Genomic DNA, 27,255 nt, shown 5'->3' with positions numbered 1-27,255 from the left:
GACTTGCCTTCTGCTTCTCTAGGTGAGGGATCCCTTGTCATCAGGCCAAATGCCTGGTGGTTCTCTCCCATGCCTCCTAACTTTGCTTACCTTGCTTTCCCATAGGGGATATGGGGAGCCCCATCTTCCCTTGTCTCCTGACAAATCCCACTCATCCTTTAGGCCCGGAGTAGGCCCTCTGACTCCACAAAACCTCCCAGACCCCCTCACTGCAGCGAGCCATCCCTCTTTTCTGCCATTCCTGTAGTCTAGAGCTTGTCAGACTGCAATGGAGCTGCTGGCTTCCCAGCTCCTTCTCTAGACTCTGAGCTCTTTGTAGGGAGGAAGTTGGGTCTTGTGCATCTCTCCATCACCATAGCCTAGCAAGGTATCTGGGTACCACAAGCACTTAGTACATACTTACAGGAAGAAGGAAAGAAGAAATTGGGCTTTATTATAAAGTGCACCCTAAGCTGGGGATAAAATTATTTTTTAAACTTTACTAGCAAAATTCCACATAAAAGGCTGGGATGAGGCACCTGAGGAAGTTATTCACCACCCAAAGAGTAAGCAAATCCTCAAATCCTTCCCTTCCTTCTCAGTGTGTCATCTGCCATCGCGTCACCTCTGCCCTGTGGCCTGGAAGCTGCTCCCAGAGTTCACCACTTCAGCCTTTCTCCTGCCAAGCGCTCCATACCCTCGCCTCCTTATCTTTCCATCACAGCCTCCCAGCAACGCTCCACCTAAGGCTAATCCAACCAACTGCCTTTCCTGCTTTCATAGCCAGGCTGGGAGCAGCGCTGGCAGAAAACCATACACATCTGTAGTCTGTAGCCACCCAGAGTCAAGTCTATGACCTCAGATGATCCTTTGACATTATCACACAATATTTCATATGCCCCTTGTCAACCTCTGTTCCTGTTCTCCAAACCTCGGGCATATTCCCAAGCTCCAATGCCTCTCCATCCATCCCACTCCTCTCTGCAGAAAACCCTACCTCCTACTTCCCTGTAGCAGTTGAGGATATCAAATGGGAATGTCTTTAACTTCCTAGACCCGCACCTCCTAGCTTCACGTACCTTTTTTATGCAGCTCAGAAGTGCCTCTTCCCTATGCAGGCTAATAGCACCTCTGCATCTGAATTCTGTCTCCATGGAAATGAGACACACGGCTGTCCCCTTCCTCCTGAACCTATCTGCTGGGCCATTCCCCTTCCTAATCGCACATCTTGAGACAAAACAAAATGGGCCAAGAAGACTTCCTGCCATCCTGCATATCTTCTAGCTTTTAACTCCTGCCCCTCATTCTCCCAACAGTCAAGTTTTTTTTTTTAAATATAGATTTTTCAATATTTCAAATATTTCAGAAAAGTAGAGAATAAATTAACACTACATGTTGGGTTTCCTCCCCTTAATAAAACATGACAAATAGAGCTGAAACTCCCTCTGAGCCACTCCTCAATCTCATTACCTTTCTTCCTTCCTAGAGGCTACTGGTGACCCAGAACTAGTCTGCCTTGTCCATGGTTACATGCTTGTACTGCAAGCATGTACATCTGTCATATTGCTTTCATGTAGGACATTTCACATAAATAATATCACGTTTTTCATAGTCTGCAACCTGCTTCTTACTCAACATTACATTTTCAAGATTTATCCTCCAGTCCAATTTAATTTTGGGAGAGCACTTCGTTGTATGACTATACCACCACTTACCGTCTGGGTCCTTAGAAGACTAGTTCCTCCTACTCCTCATCGGCTCTCCATCTCCCCTCCCATCTCTCCTTTAGCTCTCTCCAGCTTGCCTTCTGCCCTCATCCTACCGCTTGTCATGGTCTCATTGTTTTATTTTGTTTTGTTTTTAAAGATTTAATTTATTTATTTGTGAGAGGCAGAGACACAGGCAGAAGGAGAAGCAGGCTCCATGCAGGGAGCCCGACAAGAGACTCGATCTCAGATCTCCAGGATCACACCCCTGGCTGAAGGTGGTGCTAAACTGCTGGGCCACTGGGGCTGCCCATAGTTTCCACTGTTAAACTCCATGGATAGAGTCAGCCCTTATCTTATTCTACATCTGTGCCACATTCTTCTTCTGGATTACACATTCTACTGGATTACTTCTTCCTCCTGAGGCCCTCCTTCCTTTCTGAGTTCTTGATTGTCATATCCTTCATGAATTATTCCTCTTTTGCTGTTCCTCTAAATCGGTGGTTCTCAATGGGCAGGGGACAGGGCAATTTTGTCACACAAGAGGCATTTAACAATGTCTAGAGACATTGGTTGTCACGGGGCAGGTGCTACTGGCATGTATAGGCCAAGGACACTGCTCGACATCCTACAGTGAAAGGACAGTCCCACATCACAAAGAACCATCTGGCCCCAAATGCTAACAGTGCTGAGGTTGAGAAACTCTGGTCTAGAGATTGGTGTCCTACAAAGTTCTGGTATGACTCATCTTCCCTTCCCACTCTCCACTCCTTTAGTATCACCTCACCTGCTTTTTAGAGCCTATAGAAACAGCTGGACAGGTTCATAGGTTTCCTAGAATTCCTGCCTGCCAGCTTGCCTTGGGGGCCAGACTCACCCGGACACCGGGACGCTCTGAGGGGACCTCGGACACCATGTTGAGGTTGGATACGTCACTGTTGGTGATAGCCGGGCGTTTTCCACCTGCTTTATTGGACATGTCCAAGGCCGATCTGATTTCAAGTTGACCAAAAGAGAAGAAAGAGACTAGTTAAAATCCAGAAAGAACAGAAAGGCCCCATCCGTATTCCCCACCCTGCCACCCACTGTTCCAGCATCAGCACAAAATTAGATCCCCTAAGTGCTATCAAGACATCACCTCAGCTGTTCCCACCACTCTTCTGTGACCACATGCCAGTAATCTTGGACATTTTCCTTTCTTTCTTGTAAATTAAAAAAAAAAAAAAAACTAGACCTCAGGACTCTGGAACTCCTTTTCCTTCTAACTGAAAAGATACAATGGCTCAGTGGACTATGGGAGTCATTTAATTATCTTTTTTTTCCCCTTTCATTCACTGAGCCAAAATACACAGTGAGAGGAATTCTCATTTGGCTCTCAGGGTTCTATCAGCTTCCCTCAGCACTTCCTTCAAAGGCCCCTGGGTGATAGGCCCATCTTGGACCTGTCTCAGTCTTTCCAGCGCAACCTGTGGGAGGCATCAGCCTGAGATGTGGGAGATACTAGGAAAAGTAGGTGAGGCAATGGAGCTAGATGACCCTCAGAAGCTTCCATTTCTCAGGACTGGGGTTAGAGACCCTAAGTCCCTCTGCTCTCCATCAGGTCCCTTCCTTTCCCAGCTGCAAAGTGGGTGGAGGGGGGTGGAGTAGGCTGTGAAGGGTGGAAAGGTCAAGCAGCTCACAGGGGCAGACATACGTTTTTAGGTTAAATTTTTTGTTTTCTTCTGGGACCTGGCCAGTCACTGGGTGTAGAAATGTGTTCCGTCTTTCATTGTGGCTGTAGAGGCAAAGAACAGACAGAAGTTGTGATAAAGATCCTCTTCCTTCTCCAAGAGGTACAAGGCAAAGGGTAGGCAGGCCCTGGGCAGTGGCAGGGAGGGGTGACCCCGTAGAACATGGTCCCTCGGTTCCTCTGCCATCCAGGAGAGGCAGGCTGGAGGGCTGGGCTGTAAAAAAGCTGCTGCGGTTGGTGGGGGGTTGGGAAGACACCTTTCACTAGTCAGTGCTAACTGCAGATAGAGAATGGAAATAAGCCCCACTTAACCCCTTCAGTGGTGACAGTGCGCATGAGTGGGTGGGGGTGGGTGCCTCCAGCAGCCAAGACTTCCTGTGTGGCAGGTTCTCTCCCAGGGACAGCTCCTGCCAGTGCTCCACATAAAAACTGCTCACTCATTATTTGCTGAAAGAATTCTCTTGTGACCTTGGACTCCTTCTATTTTATGTAGCATCTCTTTCTTTAAGGAAAACCAGAGATCCAGAAACTCCATCCCTGAGCCTGGGCTGGGGCCCCGTTCTTATTCCGAGTCTAGGCTTTCTGCCTCTAAGGGGCTGGAATGTAGCTGAGGCCTCAGGGCCTGTTGGGCACTGAGGTTAGTGCCGGCTCAACAGTCAGATCTAATTAAGGGATGCTGTGGCCTGGGAGTGGGGTGGGGTGCCGGGAGGACAGCCTGCCAGGAAGCAGGGTCTGTGCAGAGGCAGATGCGGAGCAGAGTCATGGATGTGTCTTTGGGAAGTCCTGCTGTGGCTCTCTGGCTGGCTGAATGTCAGGCTAGTTTCCTGGTGGCTTTGGGGGGAGATAGGGGAGGAAGGGTAGCAGATAGAACTAGGAGGGGGGCTGGTGCCGTGGGTCTAAGCCACAAATGGCAGCCATTTGAGATGGATTCTGCAAGCAGGTGACCACTTGGCAAGTGTGTTGTAGGATTCCAGCATCCAGCCAGTGGAGGGACTGGATGGGTTTTAAGGTCCTCTTTACACATCTCTCTCCAGAAATAGGGAGAGCCCACAACAGGCTGAATCTACCCTTAGAGGCAAGCACCTGGACAGAGCCTGCTGAGGCCACACCAAGCTCGGGGGTCCTAACACCAGGCCACTTGAGCTCTCTTACAACGAACAGCCAGGGTTGCTTGGCAGGTGGCACACCAGCTGCCACCAAGGAAAGCGAGCCTCCAGGCCTGGGCTCTACCTCCAGCACGTTGCTAACCTACTCCCCGCTTCCCAAACTTTATTTCCTCCTCCCTCTGACAGGGATGCTCTCTTTAACTTAACTGCAGGGCATCTTTGCAAGAAATGGTAGCTGTTTCCAGTCCTCCCCATCCCTGGCTCTCCCCCTTCCTGGGGGTGAGCAGTCTGTGAAAATAAGGTGCTCAAGGTGCCAACATCTCTGCTTTTCCCGGTGGCACAGAGCGCCTGCTCCCCACCTCCCACGTCCACCCCCCAGGCCCCTTCTGCTCTACATGTTCCTGTGCTAACTGCTGGAACCTTCCCCACAGGCACTGGTATAGACAGACAGACAGACAGACACACACACACACACACACACACACACAGAGGCACACACACAATCTGCTGTCAGCCGGCACAGGTCTCTCAAGGTACAGCGAATTCTTCCCTGCCCCAGACTCTCCTACCCAGCAACCCCTACAAATGACGTCCTCTCTCCATCCCGGCGCTACCAATTTCAAAATAGCTTCCCCTTCACAAGCACTGCAATGCAGCAGCCATTGACCTAACTCTTCTCCCTTCTCCAGGTCAGGCCCGGCAGGGCCCTCACTCTGAAGCCCCCAGCCCAACGAGCTGCCCCCCACCTGCTCACTGAATGCCGCTCACAGTCCACTGAAGAAATCCCTACCTGACCCGTCGATCAGCCCGAAACTTCAACATCCTTTTGGCAGCTCTGTTCCCTGTTCGGCAGCCTCAGAGGACCTGCCAGCCACCCTGCTCCTACCATCCCTCCGAGAAGTAAGTCCTCCTCCGGTCTGGGTGCCCCAGCTCAGGGCGAGAGGCAGGCACTGCTGGATCCCCCTCCTCCTGGCTCTGGTGCTGGTGGGGGGAGGGGATCTCCCCAGGTGGTGGTGGGGGGTGCCCAGGTGTCCTAGGGAGGGCCTGTGGCTTCCTAGCATCCAGCGCCAGTGCTGCCGTTTGAGTGCTGGAGGCAGAATAAGTGAGCAAGGATGAAATCCTCCCGGTTCAGGTCCCCGAGGAGAAAATGCTGAAATAGAGAGGCGGGCGTGCGCGGAGCAGGTGTACAACTTCCAGGTAGCCCGACCTCACTGAGCTAAGGACACAGAGTAGCTGGGCGGGCAGAGCAGTCTGGGGCTGCATTCCCATCTGCACGGCAGACGCTCAGCCAGCCCGACCTGCAGGAAGGCAGTCTCCCTGCCTCCTGGCCCCCCAGCCCAGAACACGGGCCCCTGGGCTGAAGGCAACATGCCTCTCAGAGCCCCTTCTGCTCCTGTGGGCACAGGGGTTAAAGGAGGCTCCAGATGCATGCCGCTGTCGTCACTGCTGCCGCCGCTGCCTGGCAGCTCAGATGAACTTTCTACACTCCTCTTAGCTTGCCCAGACTTCTGTGCAGACAGGGCGCAGCGAGCGGGGCCTCTGTGCGGCGTCCCCCGGCGCGCTGCTCCCTTAAGACACAGCGCCTGCCTTCTGCCTGGGGTCCAGCTGAGGGGCATGTGGTGCACACGGGCGTGGGTGCCGTAGAACCGGAGCTGGTGGCAAGGACCCGGCTTCTTGGCTCTGGTGAACGGAAAGGAAAGCTTCCCCCTGAAGCTTGTGATGAAGAGGGCATCAAACAGGGCTCAGAGGGGGTCACCATGTGTCTACTTCTGAAAATCTTCCCAGATGCCATATGATAAGTCCCAGCTGCCTGCCATCAGATCTGCTCAGGGCCCAGGAGGTCTGCATCACGGCGACGTTCCCTGAACCCCCCAGTGGCGGAAGACAGTCAGATCTCCCCCTTTCCTAGTGCCCCCTGTGTCTTAGGGTCCTTGGACTGCGAGGGCCTTCTGAAGGTCGTCATGTCTTCCAGCCCTCTGCCTCCAGGCAAGTTCAGTCTGCAATCAATCTCTTAAGTGTCCTGGCTGTTCATAAAGGCTTCTAGCAAAGGAGGCTCCAGACCCACTGTTACCTTCTGCTGCCAGGATGTGCTGTTTTGAAATCATATGTCAGCCCCTCTGGCTTTCTGTATCATTCCATTTCTGTCTTCAGGTGACAGGATCCTTTCTGGCCAACATGGTTCTTTATAGCAGCACCAGGCAGCCTGTTGTCATCATAGCCTGTCATGATGTCACAACAGACACTGAAAGGGAAGGGCTAATCTAATTTCTTGGATTGAGGTCAGAACTCAGTCAGAGAACAGTGCAATCAGTGAATGGAGAAGCGAATGGACAACATTGCTACTGAACCCGTGAGGAGACCAGCTGGTTGGATGTAGCTGGCGTCAACAGCTGCTGCTACTTAAGTAGCGAATCCTAAACCCAGACAGTCAATGGGTTCAACCTTTCTGTGGTATTTTTGCACATGGTGACAAGAGGCTTCAGTTGCCAGATCCTACCTCTCCCATTCTCCGTCCGATTACCCAAGCCCTGCTATGGTTATGGGCATCTGGGCTCGCTCCTGATGCCACCCCGAGGTCTCCGCCTGTGCACAATAGGTGCCTAATAAATATTTGTTGAATCAAGGAGTGAATGAACAAACAAAGAAACTCGCCAGGCTCTGACTTCATTTTAGCCACCTGCATTTGGAGTTCGACGCTCTATTACCAAGAGCTTCTCTATCTTTGCCTTCTCTTAAAATTAATTACTTCCTCTCTGCGAGAGAAGCTCTGTTTCTGCCCCCTCACCCCCTCACTCAGCTCCCCTGCCTGGCTCCCTCTTGAATATATAGCTTGGCTTTGATCCATCTTCATTAGGAGAGGAAGAAAATTAAGCTCATATGCACAGGAGGAGGGGGTGGGGGTGCATTGGGAAAATGAGTTTTCTTCCTCTAGAAGGCAAAAATACCCCCTTTCTTTTCAAGCTGAGCTCAGGGGCCTCCCACAGGCTTTGCTTAAGTTGTAAGTTAAATTACCTCTCCCATGCTCAGTGAAATCAGTGCACGGCAGGAGGGATGAAGGCTCAGGGGCTCCCCCTGCTTGGTGAGCCCTCAGAAACCCTCAGGGTTCAGGCAGGCAGGATGCCTAGCTGGGGTTCTTTTCTTTCACCACTAAACTGCACAGAATTGACAGGCTTTCGTTTTAGGTGAGACGTCAGGAAGAATTTACCAGTTAAAAAGGAAAACAAGGCTAGGTAACAAGTTTTCTTCACTCTTCTTTCCTTTTCTGGGGGTGGGGGGTGGAATGTCAAGGTCTCCATTTATCAGGGACAAATGGTTACAAACTCATCTCCAGATGGACCTCCTGAATTCACCGGTAAAGGGGGAGCATCTCAAGTAGTAGAGGAGATTTTGTGCGGAAGCAGGGACAACCTGCTGGGTCACCCACTAGGTGGTCACCATATCTGCTGTATCTAAGAAGGTGGCCTCAATGGCAGTGCCATCAGTGAAGGGAGAATTTGGCAAAACCAGGCTTTCAGTCGAAGACCCAGCATGAATTAGCAGTGTGACATTGACTTCTTTGGTTCTTCATTTTCTCAAAGATTGAGGTAGCTTCTAATTCTATGAAATAATAGCTGTGAACTTTCAAAATGTGAAATATTTTATGCATAAGAGATAATGGCTATGACTATTTTGCTTAAAAAAAAATCAAGACATATGCCAGGTGCCGGAGCTAGAAAATGAAAAACACTCCTAAGGAGGCCACATATGGGGCAGGGGTTGTGCATGCGGAGTGGAAGGGGGCTGGCATTCCAGAAGTGCCAATGCCAATAAATTACAAAGAACAGAGGCCAATCCTACCCACTTTGCAAGCATCCCTCTCTCTATCTAGTCAAGGCTTTCCTACTTCGATACAGTGGCCTTTAGGTCCTAGTGACAGCCTCACCACAGAGATAACCAAGTAGTGATTTGTCTCCAAACATCCTCCCCAAGAATCAGCATGTACCTGGAGGGCTACCTGGCACCACGCAGTCAAAAGCAGCAAATGTGAAACAAAACAAGACACAAAAGCAGCAAATTCAGCCCGAGTCTTCATGACCCCTTGCAGGGCATGCGTGTTTGCACACCCAGGCTGGACACCTGGAGCTCCACCGTGATAGATACTGAACAACTAGGAAAATACACTCCACTCCTCCTGCCCTCTGGGCACCTCCTGATTATCTGCCCTCCACCAAGCTGCTTCATTTCCATAGCTCCTGAGAATCTGCTGACAGAGAATTAGCCCTGGCAAGGCTTCCCTATCCTGAGAGCACTTTGGCTTCTGGCATCACAGCTCATTTGGTGGGGAAAGGACACGGGGCCAGTGGGAAGGAGGGCTGCCTGTGGCTCATCCCTCCCACTTCCTTCTTTTCCCCAGCTAGCAAATTCCAAGCAAGACTATCTGTGCTCCAGAGAGGACTGCTGCTGCTGACAGAGGTGGGGAAAGTAGGGAGAGGTTTGGCTCCTGCTCCCCACCTCCCCCTTCAAGGAGCTTTATCTGCTCCAGCATTCTGTTCCAATTAAAACCAGCTCGGTTCTGTTCCAATTAAAACCAGCTCGGTCGACGTTTCCAACAGTGCTGGTGCGCCTGAATCCTGAAGCTCTCCCGGTCATTCTTAGAGAAAAATACACCACCCCAGCCAGCTTCTCCCCACCAAAGTCCCTCTGTCCTCCTGCCAATTGCTGCCACAGAGAAGAGGCCAAAAGAGGTCAGGCCCCGGTGGCACTTCTGGGTATCTGCAGGTGAGAAGGAGCCCCTCTACACGGCATGGTCTTTTCCACGTGCTGCCTACAGAGCAAAAATTCCAGTTAGGGCGGCTCTGGAGACCCAGCTGCCAGCCGTACATTCGTACTGCTTCTCTCCTCTCCTCTCTGCCCTTGCACCCTCCCCCCTCCCATGCCACAGTAATTTCCAAAATGTCAAGAACAGGGTGTTCTCCCCCAGGCAAGCTTGGGATGTCCTACAATGCTAGGCCATGGGGCTGAGTGTCCAGGAGGGAAGACTTGTGCTACCCTCTTTCCTGCTTAACTCTGCCTATCTTCACAACCCCCATCCCCACCCCCAAAGAGCCCAAAGTCATTTTCCTTACCTAGTATGGCCAGTTACAGGGTGCTGGGGGGACATCTACCAGAGCTTGGCCCCTACCTCACTCATAAAGCAGATGAGCTGGCTCAGTAGCCAAGGGATGGAGATGGCAAACCAGGGCACCAGAGCCCAGTTTCCTCCCTTCCCCACTATGTCCTTCTCTGGTCTCTCTTCGTATCACCTGCCAGTCCTTGCCCTTACCCTCGAACAGCAGGGTAAGGGTAGTACTCGTGTGTACTCTTTAGTCTGGGTCACAGTTCACCGTGTGTGTGTGTGTGTGTGTGTGTGTGTGTGCGCGCGCACATGCGCGTGCATGTGCGGGCCTGTGTATGTGTGTGGAGCCGAGTGGGCGCTGGTGAATATCACTTGGGAACCTCACGGGGACTCTCTGTGCCGATCTTGTACCCCAGCTTGGATAATCTTATCTTCACACTATTTCAATTTGTGGGATTCCATTTGCCTTCTGAAAATTGAAGATAAGCAGGACGGATACTCGGCATAACCATGCCCATTATTAACATGTTGAGATTCTTCCTTTTTGTTGGTAAAGAGCTGCTCTGTCAAGCCTCTCAAGCACCCTCCTGCCCACCCTCTCCCCCATGGAGATCGGGGTACCACTGGGCCCTCTGGGAGGCCAGGCTTGTCTCCTTTCTGGTGGATGAAGAATTGCTGAAATATCTTTCCTGGGATGGCCATGCATTAACTGCCAGAGCACCGATAGCTCTTCCAAGTGTGCAGAACTGTGGTTCTGGGAAGGAAATGAAGGAAGCACTAATGTTCTGACTCCATCTTTACTTCCTCTCTACTTCCTCTGAGTGGCCCCAGCTAAGCTAGATGGGAGCAGGGGGAAGGCACCAAGCTCTTCTCTCGGCCTCCAAGTGGCCTGCTCCCAGCAGTCAGCAAGCGTCCCAAGAGGTAAAGGGACAGGGCAATAATTAATTACCCCTTCCCCCAGCTCTGAGCTGAATCCCACACCACTACCCTTCAGAAGCTGAGGCAGCCCAGCTGTCTGCTTCCAGGCCTCTGCAAGGTCACTGGAACCAGCTCTCTTCATTCCTAGCTCAGCAGATTTGGTTCTGGTGTCCCACAGAGACCAGTCCCAGCCCAGCCCAGCCCACCCCAAGGGAAAGAATTTTACAAAGTAAGTGCTCAGACAGCAATGCAACCAAGCTGACGGCCCTCCTTCCACACCCTCAAAAGCTACAAATGCCTTCTCGGTTACCAATGCAGCAATTTGCAAGGGTCAAGTTGTTTGGCACCTCAGCTTCCTTGTTTTAACAATGAAACAATGGTCCTAAGTATGCCTTACATGGTGAACAACACAGGTGAACAAAGGGGAATGGAACAAAGGGAAAAAATTAAGCTCACGAAGTCTGGTCCTCACACTGGGAGGAAGGCAAGACCCATTTTAGAGTCAGGGTAACTGAGGTCCATTACCTCAACTATAGCGACAGGAAAGAGAAGACAAAGTTCCTGCTATTTGTCCCACCTGAGATCCTGGTCTCTAAGAAAGAAGAGGGAAAGAACTTCATGATTCAGAAGGTAGACAGCCAGCTCCACCTGGCTGGCTGCAAAAACACAGGGATGAGAACCACAGACTCTCTCACTCATAACCCTGTGGGGACTGTGTGTGACGTGGAGTGGGGGCACCCATACACATTAGTCTGACAGCACCTGCCTAGGCACAGAGCTCTGGAAGGGCAGCCACATACACACTGTGCACCGCCTGGGCCTTCCCTGTTGCCCTACCCCAGCCACCACCTCGTGCACCATTAAGAGCAGAAGGGCTGTTTGGGGAAGCACTAGCAGAGGCAGGCCCAGGGTCCTGCCACAGTGGTGGTGGTGCGGGGGTGTGGGGGTGGTGGTGGTGGTGGTGCACAGGTGCTGTTCTGCTTTGGGATATTGAATTGTTAGTGAGAGGCAGGAGGGCTCAGCTTCAAATCTCTCTTGCTGGGGGATGTGAAGGCAGGTTCCATCTGCTCTGCGGCCCCTCCCAACTGGCCAGCCGACTCTGATAAGAGTCTATGAAGCAGGGGCTTTGTCTGGGGAAGAGGAGAGCAATAAATCAATGGGAACAGAAGAGCAGGAGCCGGGACAACCGCTTCTGGGGGAAGGAGCGCCCCACCTCAGGAAGTCACATGAGCAAGGGGGCAAAGGCAGGTGGGATGACAGCAAAACTCTAGTGTTAGTATTGCCCCTCACCAGCTCTGGGGGTGTGGGGGGAACTGTGTCTGTCCCTGCCCTCCAGGGAGGTCTCAGCTGCTCATCTCTCCTAGACTGGGAGTAATGGGCATGTGAGACACAGATGGATTATGGGAAATTCTCAACACCTCCTTCAATCAGGAGCAAGGAGTCTGGAACTTGCCATGTACTTGGGGAGTTTGCCAAGGCTCTGAGGGCAGAGGAATCTCCTCAGATTGCTGGCTGCTGTAGGGAGGATCCAAAGGGAGTTGGGAACACAGGCCACCCGTGGAACCAGCCAGAAAACGGCTGTCCCTGGGGAAAGCCATTGCTGTCTTCCCCATCCCACCCCCCAACTCTGTGGATCAACGACAACTGTAGCCAACTGCCCTGCCATCCCAGGAAAGGAAAGTGAGGAGACAAAGGATGGACAGAGTGTGCAATAGCCTTAAGGAAAAGGCTGAGAGCAGTGGTGTCAGAGTTCAGAGTCTCTGTGGCTGGTCAGTACTGATCACTTTACCTTTCTGGGTCTTAGTTTCGCCATCTGGAACATGGAGTGATACTAGAGTGGTTGGGTTAAACAAGATCACAAACATAAGGCACAGAGGAAAATGCTCAGCACATAATAATTGCTCAGCAAATAGCTGATGTTATAATTAATAAAATAAAGGAAATCACATAAGAGTGTTATTCCAAAGCCGTGCCATCTAACTCAGGAGCCGTGAGTCCTAGGTGGCTATCTACATTTTAAGTCATGAAAATGAAATAAAATTAAAATTTCAGTTCCTCAGTCATGCTAGCCCCATCTCACTGTGTGGCTGGACAGTCCAGTCGCTGGGGCAACCACATTGGGCAGGACAGTGACAGTGCACTCTGCCACTGTGTAACAGTCCACTGGACAGTGTGGGGCTATTTTTTGACTGCCTGAAACATTTACTTCCAAACCAGTTTGTCCATCTACCCACTGATATGTGCTCAGGGTCCTCAGGGGATACAGACACCCTTCTAGTCCTCAGCTAAACCAAAAATAAAGGGAAATCAGTGGCCGCCAACAACAAAGTTAAACATTTTAAATCAAATGATACATTTCAAAGTCCCACCAAAATTAATTTGGATAACCCATCAATTTTAAATCATAAGCATCAAGACTCCACTTCAAGGTTTGAAAATGTTCTTACTGACAGCCCTGTTGGGGGCAGGATTGTGGAGCCTTGGGAGAAGGTTACACAGCAGCACCAGCTGATGGGGAGAAGAGAGGTGGCAAACTGTTGCTCCCCTGCCTTCCTTTTCCTTCGTGGATTGGCCAACTCCTGGCAGAGGCCAGAGGGAAGATGAGGAAAGAGGTTATCTGCAGGGTCTGCAGGGTCCTCCAGTCTAGAGCAAGGAAGAGCAGTCACGTGGAGAAAAGCTGGAGGGGCTGCCACCAAGGACTGCGGGTGGGCGGGGGAGTCTGCCTTCCCCTCAACCTGCACCTCCTCGCCCCCCACCCCAGCACCCAGACCTGGAGCCTGTGGTGATCGCAGGGCAACAATCTGTTCCTAAGCAAACAGCACATGAAGCAGGTGCCAGAGTGCCTTCATCAATCACCCAGGCTGAGAGAAGGGAGGAAGATCGCAGAGGCACTCCTAGGCCTAGACCCCAGCCCAGGGCCCAGGTAAGGCCTGCAGAGGAAAGGGAAGAGGGAGACAGGAAGGAAGGATTCAGGTCAGGGACACTGCTGTCCCCACCCTTGTTCCCCTGCCAGGCAATAGCCCTGAAGGAAGACCAGGCAGGAAGCTGCAACAAGGAAAAACGGAATGGTTTGGAGAGGGGAGTGGAGAGAAGGGGAGCGAGAAGGATGCTGTGCTGGTCCTGGCCAGGACAGGAGCCGTCTTGGTAAGTGACACCTGAGTAACAGGTGAGTCTGCCTACACCTGTTGGAGCATGTGAGCAACTATGCAGCTGTTGCAACTTCTGGCTGGGCCTGGGGATAGCACAGCCTACATAATTCACCTGGCCTGGAACAAAATAAAAATGTACAGCCCCTTGTTCAAAAATTATGAATGTCAGGATGGCAACAGCAGAGCATTAAACCAAGCTCTTCTGAGCTTGTGGGGTGACTGTGCAGGTTGCATGCCCAGGAAGCCCTCTTTGCCTGGGAATGCCAGTTCCTCGGTGTGTCTCCCCTTGGGAACATGAGCATGGAAGGTGGCCCAGACCCATGTATGGCTTACTCTTTCAGTACAGGACAGAACACAAGTGGCCCCACTCCTCCCATTTCTACTTCCCCCCTTTCTTGGCTCACATGCCCAGAAACTTGGCTGCTTTTGCTCTTGCCCTTCTGGGTCCCAGGCCTGGCCCCTCCCCCTTATTGTGCCTGGTTTCTGTTTGCCTGTAGGCAGCCCAGCCAGAGGCAGTGACCAGCAGAAAGCCGCCAGGGGGTTGGGTTAGCCTTATCTCTCAAATCTGCCTTCAAGACAGGCACAGGGAGTGCTCTGTTCCTACCCAACAAACCCCTCCAGGGCCACCTAACATCATCATGTCCGCAAAGCTTTTTCATCCCAAGAAAGAGGCCAGGGACAGAAAGCGCTCCTGGCTAAGTGGGGGTAAAGTCAACATTTCTGCATTGGAGACAGATCAGGCTTTCATTTTTTGACATATGTGCATGTGTGAGTATATACACACACGTGCGCGCGCGCGCGCGCGCACACACACACACACACACACACACACACACACCACCCTCAGCTGAAAAAAGTCCATCTACCCCCTCCAGCAAAACCCAGGAGCTCTGGTCCATACTCCCTGTACCCTTGTCAGGAGGAGGTGCCTGGGTCAAAGAACACACGTTTTGGAAACTGAGAGAAGGATCGACCTGAATAGGAAGTTGAGAGAAAGGCAACAAGAGACACCTGAACCCGAAAGATTGGTGTTCTTTTTCTGGATTTGTCTGGCTCCCAAATGACAAACTGTCTTCTTAATGACTTAAGAGCCACCCACCCCACCCCACCCCCATTGCCAACTCTCTGCACCACCTCCCATCCCTGCCTTCCACCTCTCCACACCTGATTCTGAGTAAAAAGGATGGAAGGCGAGCCTCAACTATCCCAGCCTCTTTGGCTGGGCCCCCTCTGCCTCCCCTCCTGCCAGTCCCCAGCAATCAGCCTGCCAGAAGCCCGCGGCACTTCTGCCCAGGGCTCCTGAGCCCCTCTCTGGAGACAATGGCTCAGAGAGGGAGGAAGAGCAGCCGCTCCAGCTTTGTGTGCAGGGTGGCCACAGGAAACCATTGTCTCGGCACCAGGACAGACAATGGTTTGTATCTCCAGCTTCTGTGCCAAGTGGCTCACCCTCTTGGACTACAACCGCCCTCAGCGTTTCCTTCTAATAGCATGATACGAAATCTGGCCCCTAGCTGAGAATTTGTATCCAGTTGTAACAAAAGCCTGCTTTACCTGATGGAGTGGGTTGTCCTAGTGCTCCCTTACCTGTTCCAGAGCCTCCCAGACAGTCAGCGGACAGATAACCACTCACTCACTGGCTCTTCGCCTTAGCCGTCCCCTCTGCTTGCTCTTGCCCTGACTCCTATCACACTCAGGAATAGGGAAAAGGTTTCCTTTAATACTTACCAGGTCCCTGGTGGGTAGCAATCATTAACAGCCACACAGGCTGACTGGCCTTAACCCCTTCAGTGCTGGGTTGGCTCAAGCTGGCTGATGGACAGCGCTGTCCCCTCTTCCCAGCCCCAGGCAAGTGGCAACTCCCACCTTGAGGCATCCACCTGAGTAATGCCGGCCTCCCATGTGAGAGCGAGAGCCCTCTAGTCCCACCCAGGCTTGCCCCGCCTGATTGGAGCACACTCGCAACCTGAGGCGCTTGGCTCTGGCATGGTGCCCAATTGGATGAGCCCACATTATGAAATATTTGCCTGGCAGGCCAATCGAGGAGCCAGGATTGGGGGAAGGGACGATATTTTTATTTATTCCTGGAGGAAGGAGAACAGACAAAGGTAGTCCAAGGCATCCCTCGCCCTGGGACGGGAAGCGGTGGGAAGGTGGTTTCAGGTGGATGCATGCACCTCCAGCTTCTCTGCTGGGGTACAGTGAACAATCCTTGAAGGCTTCTAGGCATTTCAGCTCCTGGCTGTCTAGCTACAGGGTTTCTTTGCCTTCGTAATTCCTGGCCTCACTCAGGAGTTTGGAGAGTGGAACCAAGAGTTGAATAGAAACCAAGAAATGAAACACCTTGACAGGCAAAGGGTTGTTTGTATCTACATAAACAATGCCAGCCACAGGTGGTCTTCTTTATATGTCTGAGTTGCAGAAATTGTGTTCTGTTGTGTGTGTGTTTTGTTTTTGTTTTTTTGCATCTTTAGAGGATACAGATGAAAAGTGGGCAGGAATAAGTAGAGATAAATCTCCTCTTTATTCCTTTAAAAATAGGCTTCTGATTTGGGGAAATCTAAATCCAGCATAAAAGTATCTACATGTAGGACACATGCAAATCTATGCAGATATGTGCAAATGAGCAGCTCCAGGCTCTTCAGAATAAGTCCTTGCCAGGGTTTTTCTAGTTTGAGCAAGAAACCAGGTAATCTCAAAACTTTATGATGCTTATCAGACCATCTTACTAGAGCATAAAGATATCAGTAGAGAGGACAGCAAGAACTCAACAAACATATTTATTGAACATTTACATGTCAGTCCTTTGAATACGGCCTATTAGGGTTTTAAAAACATGATCGTAAATATATAGGATACAGGAGAATGCAAGTGCCTGCCCCCTGCACACCCACCATTAATATCCCCTTCGCCTTTTAGGTCCCAGTGAGTAAGCTGGCTGCTCCACCCCTTGCCAGCCTAGGTCTAGTAGCTGGCACCTCCTCCTTATCACCCCTGGTTCCTGTTTGTCTATCAGTAGCCCAGCCACTGTGGCTCTGGACCCTGGCTTACACCAGCCCTAGGGCCTTATCTTATCTCCCAGGCTGCCTTCCCAGCAGCCTGATGGCTAGTTGGCCTTAGTCTCTTAAAGGGGCTGCGCTGCATTCCCACTTTCTCTGACCTTAAGAATACCCCCAGCAATCTAGGAGAGCACTGCGGAAGGTCAGATTCACCACACTGCCCCCTCCTTGCACACCCTTTTAAGGCCAGGTCTGGCTGTAATGGAATGACTAATTGACCTAAAATAGGGAAAGATGCTGATGTTGTTACATGCTTCTTTAAGTGCTTATCATATGTAAATGGCTAGCACCTCAGTGTTTCCAGGCTCCTGTTCTGTTAAACTGAGTTTTTAGAAGTGGGGAGGGGCTCCATATACGAAGTCAATTTATTTATTTTTTTTTAAAGATTTATTTATTTATTTATTCAGAGAGAGCAAAAGAGAGGCAGAGAGACAGGCAGACTCCATGAAGGTAGCCCGATGTGGGACTCGATCCTAGGACTCCAGGATCACACCCCGGGCTGCAAGCGGTGCTAAACCGCTGCGCCACTGGGGCTGCCCTATGAAGTCAATTTAGAAAGATCAGTTGTACCTCTATACAGTAGCCGCAAACAATGAAAATCGAAATTTTAAAAACATTAGTTACAATAGCATTAAAAATATGAACTATTAATACATTCGACAAAAGATGTTCAAGATCTATATACAAAAAGTTATAAAACAATGCTGAGAGAAATTAAATAAAATATAAGTAACAGGAGATATATAATGTTTGCATGGATCAGAAGACTCCATATTGCTAGGATATTGATTCTCCCTATATTTTTGTATTTTTCTATTGTGTTGAATCTACATAATCTTATAAGTTCTTTGTAAACATTGACAAGCTGATTCTGAAATTCATATAGAAATGCAAGGGACCTATAATAACTAAAAAACTTTCAAAAAGAAATACAAAGTTAGGGGCGCCTGGCTAGCTCAGTTGCTAAGTATGCGACTCTTGATCTTAGGGTTGTGAGTTTGAGCCCTATGTTGGCTGTAGAGATTATTTAAAAGTAAAATCTTTTTTTAAAAGTACAAAATTAGAAGTCTTAGACTCTCTGGCTTCAAGACTTATTATAGGAGCATCTGGGTGGCTCAGTAGGTTGAGTGCCTGCCTTCAATGCAGGGTGTGATCCTGGAGATCCAGGATCGAGTCCCACATCGGGCTCCCTGCATGGAGCCTGCTTCTCCCTCTGCCTGTGTCTCTGCCTCTCTCTCTCTCTCATGAATGAATAAATAAAATATTTAAAAAGATTTTTATCTAGAATATATAAAGAACTTTTACAACTAAATATTAGGATGGCAAACAACACAATAAAAAAAAAAATACGGGCAAGAGATTTAAACACACATCCCACCATGTGGTCCATGAAAAGTCCATGAAAAGACACTCAACATCATTAGTCATTAGGGAAATGCAAATTGAATCCACAATGAAATAACACTATACACACCCACTAGAATAGCTAAAATTAAGACAAATTATACCAAGTGTTTGATAAGAATTTAGGTAAACTGAAACACATTCACTGCTGATGAGAATGTTAATGGTACATCCACTTTGGAAAAGTTTGGCAGTTTCTTAAAAAATTTAAACATATAGTTATCACACAATCCATTAATTCCTAGGTATTTACTCGAAAGAAATGAAAGTGTATGTCCACACAAAGATTGTTCACAAATGTTCATGGCAGCTTGTTTGTAAGAGCCCTAAACTGCAAAAAGCCCTGAATATCCATGAACAGGGGAATACAACGTATGTGTTACATCCATACGATGGGATAGGACTTGGCGATAGAAAGAAATGAATTATTGATATACACAACAGCATAGATGCATCTCAGAATAATTATGTTGAGTGAAAGAAGCCAGACCCCTCAAATAAAACAATGTATACTGTATGATTCCATTATATGAAGTTTAAAAATGGGAATGAATCTAAAGTGACAGCAGATCAGAGGTCTGTGGAGGTGGGGTAGATGGAAGGATTTCAAAGAGGCAGGAAGAAATCAGCGAGTGATGCACACAAGTGTATTATCTTTATTGTGCTTGTCGTTTCATAAAACACATCAAATTTCATCTTTTAAATGTATGATGCAGTTTATTTTAAGCTAATAATACCTCAACAAGTGGAGAAACTTTCATTTGAAATATTAGAACAAAACAAAACAACCCATCACTACTCCTGGGTCCTACGCACTCTGTTTTACATTGTGATGGAATGTGGGCAAGTGTGTGTGGGGGTAGGTGGGGGTTCCAGCTTTGCTAGTGATCTGCTTTAGTCTCACAGAAATGCTGGTTCAAGATTAGGAGGGGCATGAACCCTCAATCAGCCTGCACACCTCTCATGGAGTTAGGTCAAATAACGTGGAAAAGAAAAAAAGAATGAAAAGAAAGAAAGGGCAGATTTGAATACGGTCTTTATAAAAATAAGGATTATTTATTTTATGACAGAGGGAAAATATTAAGTATAACCCTTTACGATTCTCATTGTTATCTCATTTAGTTCTTTTATGGTTTCATGAGGTAGACAGAAAAATATTACCACCTCCCATTTTAACAAAAACCCTAAAGTCCAAGGAGGTAAAGAGTCCTGGCTAAGTTAACCCACCTGTCATATGGCAGGGAAGGCTAGACGCTGGTGGGGTCTTTTAACCTTGGTCCACAGCTCTTTCCTGTTGCCACAAGACCTGTCCGCAGTGGGGCTGACACCACGCCTGAGTCCCTCCACCCTGGCTCAGCTCCCAGAGTGTGGAACATGGACCAATGTCCCAGTACTCACCCTGGCCCAGGTGCATGCTCTTGGACAGTGTTGAGTTACAGACCTGTAATGGGCTCCCAGGATGGATGAAAATAGGGACAGGTATAGGGTCAGAAGAGGAACCACTAAGGGGCACCATGCAGTGTTAAGAGAGAAGAGACTGTTAGAGATGAGAGGATCCAAGGATCTACTTAGATCACACATTTGATGAGAAGGGGGAGGAGGACAACCAAATACCACTCCCAAGGCAGGAAGTCTGGTGGGTGTGGAAGCAGCTGGAAACTGTTAGAGGGCTCCAGGCCAGCGACCCGGCTGGGCTCCAGGCTTCTGTACCCCTCCTCTCCCTCCTCTTCTCTCTGTGCCCCACCCTCCCTCCCCCGCCACTCTGGCCAGGACATGAGAACAGTGGCTGGCTGGGCGACCCACCTCTCTCTCTTTCCTCCTTGTTCTGAGGACAGGGTGATGGGAAGGGAAAACCTACTCTGCAGGGCAAGGAGGGCACAAAATGCAAGGGGCAGCCAAAAACTCAGTAATCAAGACTGATAATATTTTATTCATGGACTATGCAAGAGAAAAAGCCATGATAAATGACGTATTTTCAGTAAAAAACAGATCCGTATTACTGAATTTCCCTGTTGTCTGAGGCTCCAGTATGGCTTAGAGTGGCACTGCTATTGATCTTGTCTTTAAACTGTTGATATTTTGTCCCTTATGAAATTGTGGCATTAATTTTGATTTTTTTAAAAAATATTGCTCTTGATAATTATTTTGGGCACCGTTAAATGTTGGACCTACCAGGACACTCCCATCCCTGTCCTTTTTTTTTTTTTTAAAGATTCATTTTTTTTTTATTTATGATAGACACAGAGAGAGAGAGAGAGAGAGAGAGAGAGAGGCAGAGACACACACAGGCAGAGGGAGAAGCAGGCTCCATGCCGGGAGCCCGACACGGGACTTGATTTCGGGACCCCAGGATCGTGCTCTGGGCCAAAGGCAGGCGCTAAACCACTGAGCCACCCAGAGATCCCCTCCCATCCCTGTCCTTAGTCAGCCCTGCTCCAGGTGAGGCTAGAGGGCATGGGAGGTTGCTGGGAAGACAGGATGAGGCCCAGACAGGGCTAGGAGGGATCTTGCACACTTCAAAAAACCTCAAGGCATGAATAACAAACAAACAAACAAATAAAAAGCTGAGGAACTGTAGGTTAAAGTGGAGTACAGAGACATGGTCCTAGATCGGATTCTAATGACTTTCTTAGGACAACTGGTAACATTTAAATACAGACAGTATATTAGGTACTAGTACTGCACCAATGTTAAGGTCTTTAAATTTGTTTATTCGCACTGGGGTTATGCAAGAGAATATCCTTGTTTTTAAAAAGAAGAAGAAAAAAGATGTTGCAGAAGGAAGGGCCAGAGGATAACAGCTGCCTGAGAGCTGCATGAAGCCCACGCCCCTCTCTCTCTAACCTTTCTGGCTCTGATTCCAGGCAGTCCCAGGAGGGAACAGTAGGAAACGGGGTTGGCAGAAAGTCTCGTCCAAAAGACTGGGTATTGGAGAATGGGCTGGACACTTTCCTCCCGAAACAAGGATTAATTTTGAGTTCCCAAATCCACTCCTCGCCCTCCCCAGGAAGACTTGACAACTGGCACAGAAAAGAAAAGGAAATTGTAACACCTACCCAAGCAGATTCTCTGCTTCCCTTCCCCGAGGTAGGTACTGTGGTCCCGCCTGCAGAGGAGGACCTGAGAGGTCAGGTAAGTGGCCTGGAGCTATGGGTTGAAGAAGCAGGAGAGCAGGGATTACAGCTCAGGACGCCATCCAAAGCTGGCTCCCTTCCCACTTCATGTCAATTGTGCAACTTGAAATTCCCTTCTCATGCATCATCCTACAAACTAATCCTTTAGTTTATTTTTACTGAGTTGAATCTGCATTGGTCCTGAGATTTTTGGCTCTGGAGTCAGACTGCCCCAGTTCCAATCCTGGCTCTACCAGTTACTAAGAGGCTCTGGGCTCAATCTCTCAACCTCCATTGAGGGACTCAACCTCTCTGTGCTTTCATTCCCCCATCCGTGAAAAAAGGGATGACATACGCATCTACCTCATAGGCTCATCACAGGATTACATGAGATTATACAAGTAGAGAGTTAAGAGAGGCACTGGCACCTAGTAAAATGTTCAGTAAATGTTCAGTAATCATTCTTATCTGTGCCTCTGTCTTGGACTGTTCATTCATGGGAAGCAATGGCCTAATTTTGACTGTAAAGCCCCTTAGCACTTGGATACATAAGAATGGATGGCAAATAATTGCTCTTAGAGAAATTATTCATCAGGATGGCATTTAGCAATTCCTAAATCTAGTTTGTAATGCCTGTAAGTCACTAGGCACCTCAAACCAAGTGATCATCTGCAGGGGTCGCCTGTCCTCCTATCCTTAGGAGTCAGAAAAATCAACACCTGAGAATCTCAAATGGGAGGGAGACCTGCTCCTGGCATACTTTGAACTGGGAGATGGATATTTCTTTTTTCCCTGTGTCATATCATACTTGGAAGTTGAAAAGCAAGTCAATTCCAGGGATAATGTCACCGGGCAGGAGTTAATTGAGAGGACCCAAGTTCTAGAGCTTGCACTGCACCCACTCAGTGGTACAATGTGGGCAAGTACTTGCCCCTTGGGGCCCACTGGACAGGATACAGGGAATTGCCTCGCCCTGAAAGTGAATGAGAGGGACAAAAGAGGCCACAGAGACATGAGGATTTCAGGTTCTTTGAGAGAGCATATCTCTTGGACTACTTTCCCATCAGGAGCCCTATCCCCATCACAGAGGTTTGGGTTCAGCTAGGGAAGCCCCACAGCACTGGAAGGAACATAGACTAACAGATTATTCGTTGAAAGTGCTAAAAAGAGGCAGGCCAACAGCAGGGTGGTCAAAGGTTTGGTAGCTAGGTTTGGTCAAGGATGGTCCTTCTGTCACAAATGCAGAGCTGGAACAGGGCAATTTCCTAACTATAAACAGATACTCGAGAAGCCCCAGAGCACAGACAGGCTTGCGTGGAAATGAGGGTGAAGCAGGGGAGACACCAGGAGGAGTGCGTCTAGAGGGCGGGGCTGCACGAAGTGGCAGCAAGGGAATGAGAGCAGGTGAGTGTTTCAATGCATGGGGATGCTGGGGCAGAGCCAGCTCTTGTGGGGCCTAAAGCTTATACAATTTGAGGGGGGTCTTCATTTTTTCTAAAGATTTATTCATGTATTTATTTATTTGAGAGAGAGAGAGAGAGAGAGAGAGAACACAGAGGGAGAGGGAGAACAGACTCTTTGCTGAGCAGGGGCTTGATCCCTGGACCCCAGAATCATGACCTGAGCCAAAGGCAGACACTTAACTGACCTAGCCACCCAGGTACCCCTGAGGGGTCCTCATTAAGAAAAAGACTACAAATACAAATTATCTTGGCAGGGGCCTGGGACTGAACTGTACAGCTCACAGTAAACTCACCCCCACACCTGTCCCCATCTCTGAGCACTGCACACACTCACTCACCTGTGCTTGCCTGAGCCTTACTGCCTTTGCCTCAGCACTATTTCACTTTCCCTTCACACCATGCTTTGCCTGACCTGAGTTTTTTCACGGCAGAGAGCGTGAACTAGTGCCCCCACACCTTGGAGTTAATTAAATTCTTCCCCACCTCTGTGCAATAGGTATCTGGGTTTTGCACCATGCCCCAACCCCCCTCCAATGTCATCAGCACCAAGGACCAAGTCCCTCCCTGCCCCACCAGCCCCACCTTCCCCAAAGGGCTTTGCAGGGGCCCTCCAAGCTGCCAGAAGGGGTGAAACCATAGCTCTCCCCACCGCCTGGCCCCTTGCATTCCAGCCCTGCGCCCAGAGTTTGACCTTCTCTGTGGCTGGCTGCAGATGTGTTCTGTGTTACAGAAATAGCCCAGCTCCTGGGCCCCTGCAGGCCCTCCCTCTGCTGCATGAGGAGACACCCCCACCTCCCAGGCTCCAGGGGAGTCAGGCAAGATCAGAGGGAAGTACTCAGTTTTCCCCCTCCCCTCCCACATGCCCCTTACAGAGCACAGCCAAGTGGGGCCTGCCTCCCCCCTGTGCCTTCCAACCCCAGGACTTCTGCTCCAGGTCTGTCATTACAACAGATGGAAGGGAGAGGTTTAGCAGAGGAAGCCATGAAGGAAAAGGGGTGTAGCGACATGAAAAGAGTATATAATTTGACCCTTGTACAATCTGTCACTTCTCTGAGGTTCATTTGGATAAAAGGCAGCAGCCAGCCAGAAATGGTTCCAAATCCCCTATACCCTGGCCCAAATTCCCGTTGTCTCATGCAAGAGGATGATTTCATAGGCACTGATTCAATCCTAACCTAAACAAGATGGTGGGCATTGGTCTTCCTCATGAGCCCAACATGGAATGAAGGACAATGGATTCAATTACATTATGAATAACTGAATTTAGAAACAGTAATGGGCTTTCCAAATGTGAGGCTTTTAGATGTTGACATCCTAGTGTCTGATGGAAAAATAAAATCTTTTATAAAGGACTTTACTAAAAGGATAGAATTCTACCTATGGGTAAGGTGGGGGCCTGAATGGCCTTCGAGGTTCAGGTTCTATGCCTTTTCCACTTACAGGGAATGGTAGTGACACCACAGCTATGCCCTGGGTTCCTTCAGTCATGGTGCTAGCTACCGACTAGGTACCTACCAGTCTCCATGATCAGGCAGGAAAAGAGCTGAACAAGGGAGGTCAGGGGTGTGTAAAATCTTCAAGCAAAACTCTTCGAGGCTTGGAGACCCAAGAAGGGCTAACGTGTACCAGAAAGTATACATCCTTTCTAGAAATTGCCCCCACCCCAAATACCTACATGGTTACAGTGCTAACAGCTGTGTTCCTAAACTTAACACTACTCTTCATTACACAGGTCATTACCTGGTCTCAACGCATTCCTCCCCAGGAATGGGAACTGGGACTGAGAGAGAAAAGAGATCAGTCCTTCTCCAGGGGACCTGTACACCAGGGAGGTGCTGGAGGCCATCTTTTGTACCCTGTAGACTGACCATGAAACTGAGCAGCCTCTCTGCAGTGAGAGGAAAGACTGAAGTCAGCATGGGGAGGGGAGCAAAACAACATTGTACTTGTGGCACTCATCTTCTTGGTTCTAGTTTGTTCATGTGACTCAGCCATTTCTCTGACCCTTACAATAAAATCCTCTTTGGGGGGTTAAGCATCTTTGAGTAGCTTCAGTGGCATGTACTCTGAAGTCCTAATTAATAGCAGAAAGAGGGACAAGAGGACTTCTGGAGGACCCAACATCTCATTAAGTCTGTGTATTTGGTTGGTATGAGGAGAAAAGGAAGGTAAGCAAAGAGGAAAGAAAGAGATTGGGAACCTTGCCCAAGGGTAGCAGAAAACCAGGGCAGCCTGGAGATCAGGTCATCAGAGAGGGCAAGGATGAGAGTAAGGGTCAGAGAAAACAGGAAGGCTTACTACTACTCAGCTTAGAAAAGCTCCTAAGATATTTAGGAGGGAGCCAGTAACCACAGTGGGGAGTTAAGATCCCTAAGGAAGATGGCAGGTGACCACTGCTGACAAAGGGAGTCAGGGAGCTCTGGGCCAACAAGCTGACTCAGCTTTGAGACATGTTCTCAGAGGACAGCCATTATTCGGGGGAGAAAAAAAAAATTTGTCTTCTTTTTCCTACACTTCCCAAAGCACATGTGGCTCCTTTGCTGCCTAAGAGCCTCACAGTGCTCTCAGGCCAAGGGGTCTGATCTGCCCCTCAGGTCTTCTTTAGATAAACTACTTCCCGGCACCAATTCCATGAGCTAAAGGTCCCTTTAAGAATAATTATTTCCCATCTGTTCTCTAGTTGGCTGGAGCAGATGTTCTTTGGTTCTATGGCAACGAACCTACCACCCTTCCTAATGGGTATCTTCCTTGTGAAGGGCACAGCACAGCACAGCCACTCCCTTACCAGAGCAGAGTCCACTGGCAGCAGGCTCCTCACCGCACAGGAATACCATAGACACCTGTGGACTTAGATTTTAGGAGTTCAGATCTTATCTGACCTAGAGATGGCCCAGGAAAGGCAGCTGTCCTCTGACAGCACATAGAAGGTAGAAGGAGGGAGGTTATTTATGCCATTGGCCTCACAATAGACCAATGCCTATCTTTCCAATGAAGGGTTAAAAGCACATGGTGTATCTTCAGCAGATTAAATTAACATTTCCTTTGACCTTTTTTTCACATCACTAATGAAGATCACTGAGACCCTCTAATTGAATTCTTATTTCATGCTGCACATCACTCTCACCCTTATCTGGCTTTTGTGATCCTTCCAGACAGTCCTTCTCATAAGAGCAGTCTCTACTCAAGGCAAGACTTCCACAGCCAGGCAATGGGTGGGGAAGCGGGAGCACTGTGCATTCCACTGGTTCTGCACGGGGGTTGTTTCCACTGCAGATGATGCTTCTCTCACTAAACCCAATTTGACCTCATTTGTTCTTGGCTCTCTCAGCCCCCATGAAGCCAGCTGGATTCTTCTTGTAAGCCACAAAGTTGACTGAACTTTAGTTTCCTCTCTTTTGAGCTTTTAGCCTACTGGGATCCCACAAGTCAATGTTTAAATAATAACAAGCCAATAAATGATCCTGATCAGATGTGCAGAAAGCACCTCCCTCACTGGGGATGATGCCAAAGTCAGAGCTCCCCACCCCTAGCCTCAACTCTCTTTCACTCACTGATAGAGAGGTAAAGTGTGTCATACCTTGGAGGAAGAAGCCTGGGTCTGGAAGCAGATAGCTCTGGACCAGAATCACCCAAACTGGCTGAAGTTATTGATACTCTCTGAGCCCCAGCTTCCTCCTCTATAAAATGGGAATGCTAATTCTACCCAAAAGGATTCTACAAGGCAGTACAGAACCACAATGCCTTGACAGCACCCTCAAATCCACAAACCATCTGAAAATTGAATGTTTTTCCTAACCCAGTGGATGGCAGACCCCAACCTGACTTGAACCTAATTAGCAACAATGTGACCTGCACAGCATGAGACTCTTTATAGCCTTTATTTATCCTAGTTATGTGACTCTTTAGATAAGCCTTGCTGCAGAAATATTAATATGTTTGATCTTGAAGCTGCTCCAGACCTGGCTGGAGGCTTGATGTAGTACACAGTATGTGCATCACGTTACCATTCTGATCCACAGGCCTCAAGGTTTCAGATGACCAGTTGTAGAGCTGTCTATACTGCTCCTCCAGCCCCTGAAGATACAGGTTTCAGGAGAGCCACCAGAGTAATTTAGGCTAAAGATGTTGACAGTCATTCAAAGCACTTGCTCATCGCAATCTGGATCTTTCCTGGGTCCCTAGATTCCCGCAGCCTCGAGCCAGGTCCTTGGCAAGTTGGCATGGCACAAAAGAGAGGATCCAAAGACCAGCCCAACAGCCCCATAAGAATGCAGGGTCTTTCCACCTGAACAGAACTGGCAGAGGCCATGTGTTGTTGTCTGGCTGGACTTCAGGTATAGACATGCCCAAATATTCCAAGCATGCCTCCTGACTGCCCACCTCATTGGTCTTCCAGGTCTCTCTCTACCATATCAGCACCCCACAGCTTCATCTGTGCTACCCACTCCTTAGAGGCCTTCCCAGGGGAACAAGCATCCAAGCCACTGGGAACACTCAGGGGTGGAGAGCTGGGCTGAAGGAAGAAGAAGACACTGAG

General features: G+C 49.2%; 1 protein-coding gene across 15 annotated transcripts in view; it reads right to left on the bottom strand.

Annotated features, from left to right (window-relative positions):
* PLEKHA6 (pleckstrin homology domain containing A6) overlaps nt 1-27,255 on the bottom strand; it is a 140,105-nt gene that overhangs the window by 40,761 nt on the left and 72,089 nt on the right. For 13 of the 15 annotated variants that reach the window (XM_041722822.1, XM_041722821.1, XM_041722825.1 and 10 more), the window contains 2 exons: nt 3,379-3,459; nt 2,563-2,677 (listed from right to left, as the gene is read on the bottom strand). In XM_041722822.1, the coding sequence (XP_041578756.1) occupies nt 2,563-2,677; nt 3,379-3,459 (196 nt within the window). Of the gene's footprint in view, nt 1-2,562; nt 2,678-3,378; nt 3,460-15,407; nt 15,593-21,198; nt 21,363-27,255 lie in introns of those variants that run through there. The other 2 variants (XM_041722833.1, XM_041722831.1) reach the window with 2 other exon arrangements.

Source organism: Vulpes lagopus, chromosome 11 (assembly GCF_018345385.1).
Source record: "Vulpes lagopus strain Blue_001 chromosome 11, ASM1834538v1, whole genome shotgun sequence".
NCBI lineage: Eukaryota > Metazoa > Chordata > Mammalia > Carnivora > Canidae > Vulpes > Vulpes lagopus.
This window is presented reverse-complemented; position numbering and strand designations above follow the sequence as displayed.